Below are 16660 nucleotides of genomic sequence, written 5' to 3' on the forward strand. Positions count from 1 at the left end.
CAATGGCTGGTGGAATGGCCATAAAGTATGGCCTAAGCTTGTCCAGGCCCTGCAACTAAGGATGAAGGCTATGAATCTGAATGAATAGTACGTAAGTAGGTAATACGGCCATCCCCAACATGCACCAGAATACAGGAAATCAAATCTATTAATTTCAATTTTTTTATGAATGAAACGAGATATGAAACAGCAAACAGATACTGGGATACAAGTTTATTAAGATTATAAGTTATGGCATGTCTCTCTTAAATGATTACTAGTACTGCAGTATTACTACTGGTACTATTGCTACTAGTATTACTAGTAGTACCACTAGAAGTAGCACCAGTAGTACTACTGAAGCAGTTTTCTCTTTCCGCAGAACTAAAGGAAAACCACTGAGGAGCAGGAGGCGGGGCTACAGGTGGGGAGGAGGAGCAGGAGGCGGGGCTACAGGGGGAGCAGGGGCTGCAGGGGGAGCAGGAGGCGGGGCTACAGGGGGAGGAGGAGCAGAAGACGGGGCTGCAGGCGGGAGGAGGAGCAGGAGGTGGAGCTACAGGAGGGGAGGAGGAGCTACAGGGGGGGACAGGAGGTGGAGCTATAGGAGGGGAGGAGGAGCTACAGGAGGGGAGGGGGAACAGGAGGTGGAGCTAAAGGAAGGTAGGTGGGGGTAAAAAAGAAAAGGTGCCTCTAAAGAGGGGCTGTGGGGCGGAGGAGGAGCAGCTTGAGGAGGTCTGCTCCAGGAGGAGGAGCAGCTTGAGGAGGCTACAGAGTGCAGTTGTCCTCAGGGGAGAGTCGACACTTGGCCACGGTCAGGTAGGTCTCCACCTGCAGAGCGGAGGGAGGAGAGCTTCAGCACCTAACTACCCTGACCCTAACCCTAACTACCCTGACCCTAACCCTGACCCTAACTACCCTGACCCTAACCCTAACTACCCTGACCCTAACCCTAACTACCCTGACCCTAACCCTGACTACCCTGACCCTAACCCTAACTACCATGACCCTAACCCTGACTACCCTGACCCTAACCCTGACTACCCTGACCCTAACCCTAACTACCATGACCCTAACCCTGACCCTAACTACCCTGACCCTAACTACCCTGACCCTAACCCTAACTACCCTGACCCTAACCCTGACTACCCTGACCCTAACTACCCTGACCCTAACCCTAACTACCCTGACCCTAACCCTTATCAAGACGTCTTCCACGCAGTTTGAGCTCAACACGTTACTAACTCTAGCCCTAACCCTTACTAGCCCTAACCCTCTGTGTGAACTACTAGTTACTAACCCTAACCCCACTCGTTGCTAACCCTAACCCTCTGAGTGAACAACTCGTTACTAACCCTATCCCTAACCCTTCTTGGTATTCTTTCAAATTGCTTATATCAAATTCCCTATATTATATATACTAGTAACCTGTGTACCTTGTGCATGTCCTTCTAGGAGCCCACTAAAAGCTTGTAGCTCGTATCTAATCAATTATATACTGGTATGGTATATTAGTATTTGATATGCTAGTATATAAAGCACTAGTTTCCGGTGTACCTTGTGCATGTCCTTCTTGAAGCAGGCTAGCATCTCGTAGCTCCCGCGCAGCGAGCCGTCCCCGCCCAGCGCCTGGTAGTAGCCCCCGTAGGGCGACATGGGGTCGGCCTCCACCAGCGCATCGCCAGCACCCTGGCTGGTCTGCACGCAGGGGGGGCACAGAGGTTAGTGGGGGGGGGGGAGGAGGGGAGGGGGAGGGAGAGGGAGGGAGAGAGTGGGGGAGGGAGGGGGTGTAGAAGGAGGGGGGGTGGAGGAAGGGAGGGAGGGAGTGTGTTCATCCATACCCTGATCAGGATATGGATGCCATTCTTCAGTTCGCTGAGTTTCGGGGAGATTTGGTTTCTGAGCACTGAGCCTCCAGGCAGAGACTGGCTGGGGAACTCCCAGCACTCGATGAGCCGATAGGACACCGTGAGCAGCCTCAGCACCTAGACCCAATCAAACGATAGGACACAGTGAGCAGCCTCAGCACCTAGACCCAATCAAACGATAGGACACAGTGAGCAGCCTCAGCACCTAGATCCAATCAAACGATAGTGACGCTTCAACACACATGGAGGGGTTTGGGTTAGGGTAGGGTTAGTGTTTGTAGATAGGGTAGGTAGGTAGGTTAGGGTCGATGGATTGGTGATGTTGTAGGGTTAGGGTCGATGGATTGGTTAGGGTTAGGGTTGGTAGATAAATGGGTTAGTGTTAGTAGGTAGGGTTATGGTTAATGTTGGTAGAGTTAGGGTCGATGGATTGTTGATGTCTAATAGTTAGGGTTAGGGTGATGTCTTACCGAACTCCGCTGCGTCTCGTGCTTGTCAATGGGACTGATGATGTCATCGGAGTTACAGAAATCCGGAAGAAATATTTTATTCAGCTGTCTCTGTTCTTCAATCTGTAGAGAGCTTTCCTGACACACACACACACACACACACACACATTGGTGTTTTCATGTAGATATAATTAAATGGCTGTATAAGTATACGTTTTATCTATTAACTATCTAGGCAAGGAGATGTCTCGTTCTGAAACGATAGTTATCATACTTACTTACTAGCAGATAAACTATAACTCATTATTCTACTTCATTTAAGAATGCTCGATTCTGATTGGCTGGGAGGGGTGCATTAATCCGGCATATTGCCCGCTGACTTGTCGGTTCTACTTGCTGCTGACTGAGCACAGTAGATCAATACGCCGCTTGTATCGTTTTCTATCACATACATTTCAAACATGAGGTCCGTTGTAAAAAATAAACCAAGGAGTGCATGTTTGATCGATCGTCATTAAAGCTGACTTGATACGAATGCAACAACTACGTTGTTAAATTAGTGATCAGTTGCAACCTTGTGTGGTTGCTATAGAAACGCGTTACCTACAGTTGAGCTAACGTTATTCACCGTAGTTCTAAAGGGAACTACTTTTCGAGGGAGATGAACTTAAACAGAGCATACATTTAATAAGCATGCAATACGAATAAGAAAAAGGCTAATTATTAAAGTATTTGAATTGTTTTATTATGTTGGCCGGCGCGAAGTAGAATAAACGGAATAATCACCTCAAGGCAGGGCAATAAACAGTTTGATATGCCCGGCTCGCGGAAGGTTACCGCCCTCGACTTCGTCTCGGGCAGTAAGCCGTCCACGAGCCGGGCATATCAAACTGTTTATTGCCCGGCCTCTCGGTGATTATTCCTTACCTAATTGATATACTAGCTCTAACTAAATGGTGGATATGCTAACTATAACTAACTAGTATATAAACTTACTATTATTAACTAAATGTACTAACTATGAATATCTACATATATATGCATGCAAACATATATATCTGTATTTATATGATTATATGTACATATATGTGTTGTTATAAATATTTTCGTAGTTCCGCTGACTAGTACTTACTAACTCGGAGAAGATCCTCTGTGCGAGCATGTGGAGGTGCTGGATGCGGTTGACCGCGATGGAGAAGAGCCGCTGGGAGTCGATCAGAGGGTGGCTAAGACTAGCGCTTAGCATCACCGCCAGCAACACACAGGCTAACACAGAGAAAGTATCTTAGAGACTAGCGCTTAGCATCACCGCCAGCAACACACAGGCTAACACAGAGAAAGTATCTTAGAGACTAGCGCTTAGCATCACCGCCAGCAACACACCGGCTAACACAGAGGAAGTATCTTAGAGACTAGCGCTTAGCATCACGGCTAGCAACACACAGGCTAACACAGAGGAAGTATCTTAGAGACTAGCGCTTAGCATCACCGCCAGCAACAGACAGGCTAACACAGAGAAAGTATCTTAGGGACTAGCGCTTAGCATCACGGCTAGCAACACACAGGCTAACACAGAGAAAGTATCTTAGAGACTAGCGCTTAGCATCACCGCCAGCAACAGACAGGCTAACACAGAGAAAGTATCTTAGAGACTAGCGCTTAGCATCACGGCTAGCAACACACAGGCTAACACAGAGGAAGTATCTTAGAGACCAGCGCTTAGCATCACGGCTAGCAACACACAGGCTAACATAGAGAAAGTATCTTAGAGACTAGCGCTTAGCATCACCGCTAGCAACAAAAAGGGTAACACAGAGGAAGTATCATAGAAACTAGTGCTTAGCATAGGCGGTATATGAAGCAAATGTTGGTAAAATACATACACTACCTCTGGTAATAAATACATGTGAATGTACAATGTAAATGAGGTAGACGTATGATCTTTATATAACTTCTTAAACATTGTAATGACATCGCTAACAGGCTTTGAGTCGTTGTCACATCACTAAGGAGCTAGAGGTCTTTGTGACATCACTAACGAGCTAAAGGCCTTTGTGACATCACTAAGGAGCTAGAGGTCTTTGTTACATCACTAACGGGCTAGAGGTCTTTGTAACATCACTAACGGGCTAGAGGTCTTTGTGACATCACTAACAAGCTGTGTCCTCACTAACGAGCTAGAGGTCTTTGTGACATCACTAACGGGCTAGAGGTCTTTGTGACATCACTAACGAGCTGGGGGCCTTTGTGACATCACTAAAGGGCCAGAGGTCTTTGTGACATCACTAACGAGCTAGAGGCCTTTGTGACATCACTAAAGGGCCAGAGGTCTTTGTGACATCACTAACAGGCCAAAGGTCTTTGTGACATCACTAACGGGCTAGACGATGCTGCTTTGTTTTACCTCTAGTCATGGCTACCAACTTGATCGTGTGATGTGATGGAGGTCTTGATGATGGAGGTCTTGGTGATGGAGGTGTTGGTGATGGAGGTCGAGTTGATGGAGGTCTATAAGGTCTTGGTGATGGAGGTCTGGGAGGTCGAGGTGCTGGAGCTGATGGAGGTCTTGGTGATGGAGGTGATGGAGGTCCAGGAGGTGTTGGTGATGGAGGTCTCGGTGACGGAGGTCTAGGAGGTGGAGGTGATGGAGGTGGAGGAGTTCTTTGTGCTGGAGATCTAGGGGGTCTGCAGGGTATGGAGATAAACCCTTGTTCTCAACCCTAAGTGAGTTCTGAACCAGTTCAGGGATCGTTCTGTTTTCGTTCAGCATTGTTCGGTCTTTTATAGTCAAACTTTATGATTAAATTCAGTAGCGGAGAAACCTTCTGGCTCAGTGTGTGTGTGTGAGGGGGGGTTGAGGTTATTATTTCAATGCATATACACATATGTGTCAGGACGGGGCCGTCATATGTTGTGATGTTTGTCCCGTTGGGCTCATTCAACATTCAGCGGTGTTACTGATCTGAACACGCTTTATTATTCAACAGTGTCGTCATGGAGACTCAGAACCACATCCTTACCCTGACTAACGCATTAACTTCCATCTCTTACTAACGAACATATTAACTACCGTCTCTAACTAACTAACATATGAACTACAATCTCTCACTCACAAAATGTAAATACTATCTCTAACTAACACATTAACTACTGTCCCTAGAGAGATACCTAACTTATTAACTACCATCTCTAACTAACCAACATATTAACTAATGACGGGGAAGTGTTGGTCGCCTCGAGGCGGAGGTTCCTCATTAGTTATCTTTGTTTTATTTTCATTTCTCCCCGTTTTGTAAGTGCTTTGTGGTTAGGGTTAGGGAGTGTCCAGGAGGGTCCTCCAGTCGAAGGCCCTGTGGATGGAAGGTTCTCCAGGGGAAGGCCCTGTGGATGGAAGGTTCTCCTGGGGAAGGCCCTGTGGATGGAAGGTTCTCCAGGGGAAGGCCCTGTGGATGGAAGGTTCTCCAGGGGAAGGCCCTGTGGATGGAAGGTTCTCCTGGGGAAGGCCCTGTGGATGGAAGGTTCTCCAGGGGAAGGCCCTGTGGATGGAAGGTTCTCCAGGGGAAGGCCCTGTGGATGGAAGGTTCTCCTGGGGAAGGCCCTGTAGAAGCACCCGAAGGCGGGCCTCCCAGACATTCACAGCCGAGCCGACCCCCAACCTCTTGACCTTGGCCTGGCACCTCGAGGGGCCTCACTCTGCTGAGGCACCCCGAGAGACACTAGAGACCCCCCCCTGAGAGACACTAGAGACCGCCCGCCTAGACAGTAGAGACCGCCCACCTAGACACACTAGAGACCGCCCACCTAGACACTAGAGACCGCCCACCTAGACACACTAGAGACCGCCCACCTAGACACTAGAGACCGCCCACCTAGACACTAGAGACCGCCCACCTAGACACACTAGAGACCGCCCCCCTAGACACTAGAGACCGCCCACCTAGACACACTAGAGACCGCCCCCCTAGACACTAGAGACCGCCCACCTAGACATTAGAGACCGCCCATCTAGACACTAGAGACCGCCCACCTAGACACACTAGAGACCGCCCACCTAGACACACTAGAGACCGCCCACCGAGACACTAGAGACCGCCCACCGAGACACTAGAGACCGCCCACCGAGACACTAGGGATGGCCCACCGAGACACTAGGGATGGCCCACCTAGACACTAGAGACCGCCCACCTAGACACTAGAGACCGCCCACCGAGACACTAGGGATGGCCCACCTACACACTAGAGACCGCCCACCGAGACAGACCGCCCACCTAGACACTAGAGACCGCCCACTTAGACACACTAGAGACCGCCCACCTAGACACTAGAGACCGCCCACCTAGACACTAGAGACCGCCCACCTAGACACTAGAGACCGCCCACCTAGACACTAGAGACCGCCCACCGAGACACTAGAGACCGCCCACCGAGACACTAGAGACCGCCCACCTAGACACTAGAGACCGCCCACCTAGACACTAGAGACCGCCCACCTAGACACTAGAGACCGCCCACCTAGACACTAGAGACCGCCCACCGAGACACTAGAGACCGCCCACCGAGACACTAGAGACCGCCCACCGAGACACTAGAGACCGCCCACCTAGACACTAGAGACCGCCCACCTAGACACTAGAGACCGCCCACCGAGACACTAGAGACTGCCCACCGAGACACTAGAGACCGCCCACCTAGACGCTAGAGACCGCCCACCGAGACACTAGAGACCGCCCACCTAGACGCTAGAGACCGCCCACCGAGACACTAGAGACCGCCCACCTAGACGCTAGAGACCGCCCACCTAGACACTAGAGACCTCCCACCTAGACACTAGAGACCGCCCACCTAGACACTAGAGACCGCCCGCCTAGACGCACTAGGCGGGCGGTCGTCTCTGGGCCCCTGCCCCGTCTGGTTCACTATCCCGTCTGTTTCAGAGAGTTGCGTGACGGGTGGCCCCCCCTGACGATGGGAGGAGCAGGGGGGGGGGGGGGCGGCGGCGGTGACCGTGGTGGTGAGCGTTGTGGGACCGGGAGTGGGGCGCCCTCTGTCGACCGACAGCGCCCCACACAGCTGACAGGGCTGTCAATCACGTGGAGCAGCTGAGCGTTGGGAAGCAGAGAGGGGTCCCAGTCCGACCCGCCATCAGGTGAGCCAAAGCGTTCTGCACTGGAACTCTGAGCATGGTGCTAATGTTTAGTTCAACCTTTCATGGTGAACCTAGCCTGTTAGCACAGTACTGCTACATTTGTTTTAATGTGCATTAGTTTTAATGTAGCATTATTGAGCATGACGTCCTAGCCTGTTAGCACAGTAGGGCTACATTAGTTTTAATGTAGCAGTACTGTGCTAGCAGGCTAGTTTTAATGTAGCTGTACTGAGCATGATGTCCTAGCCTGCTAGCATAGTACTGCTACCTTAGTTTTAATGTAGCAGTACTAAGCATGACTTCCTAGCCTGGTAGCACAGGACTGCTACCTTAGCTTTAAAGTAGCACTACTGTGAACAACATACCCAGTTTGTAAGCTAAGCATGTTGACGTGAGAGCCAGAGAGAGAGGCAATTGGGAGCTTTGTGTGTGTGTGTGTGTGTGTGTGTGTGTGTGTGTGTGTGTGTGTGTGTGTGTGTGTGTGTGTGTGTGTGTGTGTGTGTGTGTGTGTGTGTGTGTGTGTGTGTGTGTGTGTGTGTGTGTCTCTCTGGGTTTTCAGCCAAGGGTGATCACAGTACCTGATCTCTCCTATTTCAGCCACGAGGAGCGGCAAAGCTCACAGCTGTAGAAGACGCACACAGACAGAAACCCACAAACAGACACACACACACACACACACACATAGACACTGAGGATTACTTTGACTGGAATACAGCGGAGACACAGCAGTGGACACGGTGCCTGGAGTACACTCAGAAGGTATGCCTCAACCCTATATCACTACGTATCTAACCCACCTATATCACTACGTATCAAACCACTACGTATCTAACCCTAACCTACATCACTACGTATCTAACCCTAACCTATATCACGACGTATCTAACCCTAACCAATATCACTACGTATCTAACCCTAACCTATATCACTACGTATCAAACCCCTATGTATCTAACCCAACTCTATATCACTACGTATCTAACCCAACCTCTATCACTACGTATCAAACCCTAACCTATATCACTACGTATCCAACCCAACTCTCTATCGCTATGTATCTAACCCAACCCTCTATCACTACGTATCTAACCCAACTCTCTATCACTACGTATCAAACCCTAACCTATGTCACTACGTATCTAACCCAACATCTATCACTACGTATCAAACCACTACGTATCTAACCCTAACCTATGTCACTACGTATTTAACCCAACTCTCTATCACTACGCATCTAACCCTAACCTATAGCACTACGTATCTAACCCAACTCTATATCACTACGTATCAAATCACTACGTATCTCACCCCAACCTATATCACTACGTATCTAACCCAACTCCATATCACTACATATCAAACCCTAACCTATATCACTACGTATCTAACCCAACTCTCTATCACTTTGTATCAAACCCTAAACTATATCACTACGTATCTAACCCAACTCTATATCACTACGTATCAAATCACTACGTATCTCACCCCCACCTATGTCACTATGTAGCTAACCCAACTCTCTAGCACTACCTATCAAACCCTAAACTCTATCACACTACCTATCTTACCCTAGACAAGCCACATTTTCCCATAGAGTTCAGCAACATTCTTTATCTGTATCTATCTAGGGGTTATGGTGTGTGTGTGTGTGTGTGTGTGTGTGTGTGTGTGTGTGTGTGTGTGTGTGTGTGTGTGTGTTCATGCTGTGTGTGTGTGTGTGTTTGTTTGTGTCTATGGTGGGTGGGTGTCTATGATGTGTGTGTGTTTGTATCTGTATGTGTGCGTTTATGTCTATGGTGTCTGTGTGTGTTTGTCATAGGTGGCGCCGCTTATCAACTCTATAAGAGGCTGACACACAGAGAAGAGTGTGTATGACACAAAGACACACACACACACACAGCGACACAGACAGATGTACACTGTGGGAACACACACCAGAGACACACACACACTCAGGCTCTGCCTTTCTCTCTCTAACCCTCTCTGTCTATTTTCCTGCATCTCTCTCTCTCTCTCTCTCTCTCTCTCTCTCTCTCTCTCTCTCTCTCTCTCTCTCTCTCTCTCTCTCTCTCTCTCCCCCTCTCTCTCTCTCTCTCCCCCTCTCTCTCTCTCTCTCTCTCTCTCTCTCTCTCTCTCTCTCTCTCTCTCTCTCTCTCTCTCTCTCTCTCTCTCTCTCTCTCTCTCTCTCTCTCTCTCTCTCTCTCTCTCTCTCTCTCTCTCTCTCCCTCTCTCTCTCTCTCTCTCTCTCTCTCTCTCTCTCTCTCTCTCTGTCTCTCTGTCTCTCTCCCTGTGTGTGTGTGTGTGTGTGTGTGTGTGTGTGTGTGTGTGTGTGTGTGTGTGTGTGTGTGTGTGTGTGTGTGTGTGTGTGTGTGTGTGTGTGTGTGTGTGTTGAGGTGTGAACGCAGTGAGGTGGAACAGATAAGACACAGTAAGACATTCATGACCACATTCAACTAACCTTTACTTTTTACTAACCCTAACTTATTAACACATAACTAACCTTAACTAATCAGATAACCTGTATTAATGAACACATGAAACTAAACACTACTTAAATGATAACCTATGGAACTAACCTTAGCCTTATTAACACTTAAAGGTACAGTGTGTATGATTCGGCCTCTAGTGGTGAAGTTGTAGAATGCAGCTAAATACCCCTCTCCCCCTAAACCCCCCCTACCCCACGAAGTAGGAAGATAAATACCCCCCTAACCTCCCCTCCCCTATCCCGGACATAGGAGGAGCTACTAAGGCCTGTGAGAAGCCCATTGGTTCTTCCATATGATGTCATCCTCTTCCACATCAGCTGAGTGATGAGGATCCTGGACAGATCTATAAAGTGCACTTAGTTATTTATTCTGTTAAACTAGAGATCAGCGCTTACCTAAGATAGTGATTATGATGCATAAATTAAAGCAAGTCGTCTCTAGCGCTGTTTGTCCGCTCTGGGCTCCCGTAGAAACTAGTGGTGAAACGGATCAGTGTGTCCACGGTTCGGTTCAGATAACCGTTTTGGGCCTCGGTTTCGGATACGGTTCGGATTAGGATCATGTCCGTGATAGTAAAAAGGCAGACTTTTTTTTGACGGAGGGTTTGGGGGAGAAACACAAAAATGAATGAGACCCACAGGCTATTTGCAATGTGTTAATTGACTGCAATCAGACAACTTGCAATGCTTTTTTGTGCAATAAATGTTCCCCTAAATGCATTTGAAAACATGGTGCACTGAGTGTAACATGTAAGGGATAACGGCCGACGAGGCTTAGAACTCTGGCGACGAGCGCAGCATGAAGCCAGAGTTGCCTCTACCTGTCCATTATTTCCATCGAACCGGTCGACCTCGAAGGCCGTTATCCCGCTTATCACCCGTTTGTATTTATCTCCCGTATATTTAGAATATAATTGTATCAATTACTTTCTTTAAATTTAGGAATCTTTTAAAGCCCAGTTTGTTTTGAACGCTGACAGGCTGAAGGGAGGGGCGGGAAAAGTCTCATTGGCTCGGGCAGCACTGGAGAGAATGCATTCCGCTGGGTCCTAAACACCCTTTGGTATCGGACGTAGGCTACAGTAGGCAAAATACGCTACATAAGGCAATGCCTTCATGAAACCGAAATCCGCGGATCTCCAGAATGCTCCGAACTGTGGTAAACGAACCGAACGGATTCGGATACAATTCGAATCCGCTGCAGGCCTAGTAGAAACATGGCGGTGCAACATGGCCGCCCCTGTGTAAGAGGACCCCTCCCCATGTAGATATAAACAACGACAAAAACAAAAACACCATTCATATGTTAAGAGGTGATTCGAAAAATAAATAAATTCAGATGACCTTGTTTTGAAAGTATGATATATTAATGTTATGACTAATGAACATTTACATTTCCACCAAAAAATGGAAACATTTAAAACTCAAAACCTGATGGCAGAGATTTGCGTCAACACAACACAGCTTTAATATTCAGGATTCAAAGGTAGTCTGACCTCATGGTTTAGTCTATATGCATTAATACAAAACTCACTGAAACGGGATATCAGGTCCTGGTCTATTTTTAGCTTATTTTAATAAAAATGAGAGTTCGCATGACTATTAAAATAGATGACCGGGGTAACTCTGCTAGCTACGCAAAAGTTTATTTTCGACACATACCCTTTCAACACCTAACTAAACAACTTCATGATTTTCTTTTTTTTTTAATTGAGATAAAAATCACAACAAACAAGCACTCGATGTAAAGTACACTTAGGGGACTTTAGGGAACTTTAGGTACTTCTGGGGACTTTTGGGATCCCTACAGGGTGAGTCGCAGCTGCATAGAGACGGTTCAGTGAGCCCACAGAGTGTATTCTCATCTAATTGGACTGGTGCTCTCTAGTGTACCTTTGACGGGTTCTGTAGGTTTGATTTAAGAGCTGTTATTTGTTAGAAATCTGAAATGTGAGAATGTATTTTGTTGCCTGCTTCTCTCTGAAACGATAGACGTAGAGTGAAGGTAAAGGCTCCACGCTCCAGCTCTCCTCCTGATCACAGGGGTGTGAAACGCACAACTTCTCCATTGTGGAGAAAATTAGGGAGGGAGGGAGCAGAGAAGGAATGGACGTTGAATCTTACCTACAGCACTATTAACTCACTTAACCTACTACCACTACCTATAACCTACTGACATTTAACTGACCTTAACACGTTGTCACAATCCAATAAACTTGAGTTGTTTGATGACATGTTTGTTATGTTTTAACACTACACTTTAACTGTATCCATTTCAAAAGATCAAGATACCCACTGCGCAACTTAAGAACAACCACAACATCACAACAACAACAACAACAACACAACAACAACAAAGCAACACAAGGGTAGAGTAGATATGGACGGGCAAAACACCTCCATTTGCAAAGTAGTCGACTATAAGAGCTTAGCCTCGCTAGGGCTGGTAACCGGAAGGTCGTTGGTTCGATCCCCAGCTCCTCCTAGCTCAGTGTCGAGGTGTCCCTGAGCGAGACGCCTCACCCTGACTGCTCCCGACGAGCTGGCTGTCACCTTGTGTGGCGGACACCGCCGTTGGTGTGTGAATGTGTGCATGAATGGGTGAATGTGAGACCGTTTTGTAAAGCGTTTTGAGTGTCCACTGGTTAGAAAGGTGCTGTCTAAATGCTGCACATTTACCATTTACCATTGGTTGTTTGAGCTATTTTCTTTTTGTGTGTGTTTATTTTTGTCTGTGTGTGTGTGTGTGATATTGGGTACTATAAACTACTACTGTATAAATGACTGCAATAAGTGTAATTTATATCAATCGTATCGCAGTGCCATTTATTAAGCTGAAGTTAAAAGGTCCGTTAGGGTTTAATTTAAACCAAAGCGATTACTCAACACTTGCTGCTTCCAACTGACACCTGACAAATGAAAGATTAAACCGTGAGCAGGCAGAAAGTTGAATAACCATGAGGAATATTCAGCAACTATAACTTCTACCCCTACAATTTAATTTAACAACTTTAATATATGCTGCGTTGATTTATCTGTGTGTGTGTGTGTGTGTGTGTGTGTGTGTGTGTGTGTGTGTGTGTGTGTGTGTGTGTGTGTGTGTGTGTGTGTGTGTGTGTGTGTGTGTGTGTGTGTGTGTGTGTGTTACTGTATTTAGCGTGAGACTGAAGCCTAATATTTGTGGGAACCAGCATTCAGCTGAAAGGCGATACGGGGGGGGAGGGGTAGTGACATTTAAATAGTATCAAGGGAGACAGTGAAGGGATATTTTATTAATATTTAATTTAATAACATGAATAAAATGTTAATATTTTAATATTGTGTTAATCTATAATAAATAAAATAGTTGATTAAGATATATGATTGTCATTGCACAGGATACAATGAAATTGGATGGCAGTCTAGATATAGTTGATACAAGATATTTAATATAAAAGTAATTATATAGCTGATGTAAAATAAATGATTTTGTTTGTGTACGCAGATGGAATAGATATAGTTGATTAATATGATACAAGGAAGATGAAGCAGAAATAGATAAGATTGATGATATATATATATATATATATATAAAATTGATAGGTCATGTACAATTATGAGATAGTGATTTGCAATTGAGATTTAGAAAACATAATCTGGGGTTATGTGATATGAGAGAAACTAGATAGATGTTAAAGGAGTTATTGGGGACATCATATAAAAAGTGTTTAAGGAAGTTGAGATAAGTGAGATTAGATAGTGATAAAGTGTATATTGGTGATATAGTTGAGATTGATGATATATGATGGGTGACATAGGTGAAAAAGTATAGATTGATGATGTAAAATGGATGAGAGCTGAAGCTGTATGGTTGCTTGTTTACATCCATTTTGAATTAAATTATGAATCTAGGGATACTTTGTGAGAGGATTTGATGTCACTCAGAATGCCATGTTTAGAGTAGGTATAGGCTGTGTTCGATTCTTCTCACTTGTCCCTTCATTCACTATATTGTAATCACTGTCTTGTAAACACGAGGAAACAAGTGTACCATTTATTTTCGATTTGGCTGCATGATGGAATATAGGGTGGAAATACGTGCTCACCAGTTGTAGGATGTAGTGGATAGGAGTTAGGATACAGGTTTAGAGATGAAGGGGATAGGAGGTGAGAGGTAGGATGTAGTGGATAGGAGTTAGGATATAGGTTCAGAGATGAAGGGGATAGGAGGTTAGAGGTAGGATGTAGTGGGTAGGAGTTAAGATACAGGTTCAGAGATGAAGGGGATAGGAGGTGAGAGGTAGGATGTAGTGGATAGGAGTTAGGATACAGGTTTAGAGATGAAGGGGATAGGAGGTGGGACATAGGATGTAGTGGATATGAGGAGTGTGTGTTGTGTTGGAATGAGCTCAGTCAACGTAGTGTGTGTAAATTTACACCGAGCACTAAAGCGACATAACAGCTGCTGCTTCCATGGCAACGCAAGGGTGGGGTTGGGGTGCAACCCCACCCTAACTACACTAACTACACCTAAACTATGTGTTACGTGTTACAGTGACTTAAACAAATATATTATACATTATACTAACTTTGAATCAATATATGATGTGTAATGCTAACTTTATAAATATGTGGTGTTTTATACTGACTTTATATAAATATATGATGTGCTATAGTAACTTTATGAATATATAAACTGTTATAGTTACTTTATCTAAATAAATGAACTGTTATATTTATTTTATGTAAATATATGATGACTTTTACTTACTTTGCATAAATATATGACGCATAATACTAACTTTAAATCAATATATGATGTGTTATAATAACTACATATAAATCCTTATACCGTATCACTACGAGATGTAGACTCTTCACACCAAAACTTAGTGTGAAGTACGGTATATTAATATATCGACTTAGCTAATGAACTCAGTCTTGAATTTCTAGTAGCTTGTATTTCCTCAAAGTCGTACAGTGCCATAGCAGCCCTACGGGGCTGTAATGTGGCTGTAATCCGTCCCGCTCGGCTAGGACCAGGAAGGAATATAGACCCCCCCCGATCAATCAGCCTGATGAGAGCTGAAATCGACAGTCTGAATCACCAGAGAAAGAGATGGATTTGACGGAACATCATTTTGTGATGCTCAGCGCTCATCTGGATAAGCCTAAATAACATCATTTCTGTTGACCTTTGACTGAACTGTATCCATCTTCTGATTAACATCCATCCATCTGCAGGAGGCGGTTGCTAGGAGGCGGTTGCTAGGCGACGGCGGCGGTGCCCAGTGCTGCAGGATGTCAGTATGGCGTCCCTGCTCCCCCCTGCTGGTAAAGAGATCTTCAGGCGCTTCACCCCGGCTTCTCTGGACGAACTTCAGCTGTGCTTTGAGAAGGAAGAGCGGGAAAAACTGAGGAGGAAAGAGAAAAACATAGAGGTATGAACCATAGACCTGCCAACAGCTAACCCATAAAACATAGAGGTATGAACCATAGACCTGCCAACAGCTATCCTATAAAACATAGAGGCATGAACCATAGACCTGCCAACAGCTAACCCATAAAACATAGAGGTATGAACCATAGCCCTGCCAACAGCTATCCTATAAAACATAGAGGCATGAACTATAGACCTGCCAACAGCTAACCCATAAAACATAGAGGTATGAACCATAGACCTGCCAACAGCTATCCTATAAAACATAGAGGTATGAACCATAGACCTGCCAACAGCTAACCCTATAAAACATAGAGGTATAAACCATAGACTTCCCAACAGCTAACCCTATAAAACATAGAGGTATGAACCATAGACCTGCCAACAGCTAACCCTATAAAACATAGAGGTATGAACCATAGACCTGCCAACAGCTAACCTATAAAACATAGAGGTATGAACCATAGACTTCCCAACAGCTAACCCTATAAAACATAGAGGTATAAACCATAGACCTCACAACAGCTAACCCTATAAAACATAGAGGTATAAACCATAGACTTCCCAACAGCTAACCCTATAAAACATAGAGGTATAAACCATAGACTTCCCAACAGCTAACCCAATAAAAGAGAGAATAACCCTTACCTTCTACAAAACATTAGCTCCCTTCCTAGCAAGCTTCAGATCCCTGCCTTGTGATTGGCTCTCAGATTTCTGAGGATGACCTCCCCAAACCAAGCAGTGACCTTGAGGCTGGTAAGACCCTCCCATTCATCTTTGGAGACCCGCCCCCCGGATTAATCAACACCCCATTGGAGGAGCTGGATCCCTACTACAAATCATCCAAGGTCTCCGTCTGCTCCTCTCTAATTAGATCAGGCCTCGTTGTATAAAACATCTGTTCTGATCCTAATGTATTGATCATCTGATTTATCGGCAGACCTTCATCGTGATCAATAAAGGAAACACCATCCAACGGTTTAACGCAGATCCTGCCTGCTACCTGCTCAGTCCCTTCAGTGTCTGTCGGATCACAGCCATCAAGATCCTGATCCACTCATATCCTTCCACCGGCGTATAGACCCTTCCATCAGCAAATAGACCCTAACTCTAATCCTATCCTTCCACCAGCATATGACCCCTTAACCCTAACCCTATCCTTCTGCCGAAATATAGACCCTAACCCTAACCTTACCATGACCTTACTGTATGTCTTCGGGCCATTTGTCTGCTGGTTATATGTTGTATTGCCTTGTATGTATAGTTATCATCCACTGAAGGCGATTGGACATATTTCATCTTTACTTGATT

General features: G+C 45.7%; 1 protein-coding gene across 1 annotated transcript; it reads right to left on the bottom strand.

The window, feature by feature from the left end:
* Window positions 1-148: 148 nt before the first annotated feature.
* Window positions 149-5034, bottom strand: gh1 (growth hormone 1). Its single transcript, XM_030341618.1, has 6 exons — window positions 4698-5034; window positions 3426-3559; window positions 2315-2431; window positions 1818-1961; window positions 1534-1674; window positions 149-807 (listed from the first exon to the last, which is right to left on the bottom strand). The coding sequence occupies exons 1-6, from the start codon at window positions 4705-4707 to the stop codon at window positions 745-747; spliced, it is 609 nt and encodes a 202-aa protein (XP_030197478.1). The 5' UTR covers window positions 4708-5034; the 3' UTR covers window positions 149-744.
* Window positions 5035-16660: the final 11626 nt, after the last annotated feature.

This window comes from Gadus morhua, chromosome 2 (assembly GCF_902167405.1).
Source record: "Gadus morhua chromosome 2, gadMor3.0, whole genome shotgun sequence".
In the NCBI taxonomy this organism is placed as follows: Eukaryota; Metazoa; Chordata; class Actinopteri; order Gadiformes; family Gadidae; genus Gadus; species Gadus morhua.

Bases quoted from the DNA above. Each gene is read 5' to 3' on its own strand.
- gh1 (XM_030341618.1), bottom strand. The intron at 1,675-1,817 runs GTATGGATGAAC...CCCTGCGTGCAG, and splicing joins GCATCCATATCCTGATCAGG to ACCAGCCAGGGTGCTGGCGA. The intron at 808-1,533 runs GTACACCGGAAA...TCCGCTCTGCAG, and splicing joins TCAAGAAGGACATGCACAAG to GTGGAGACCTACCTGACCGT.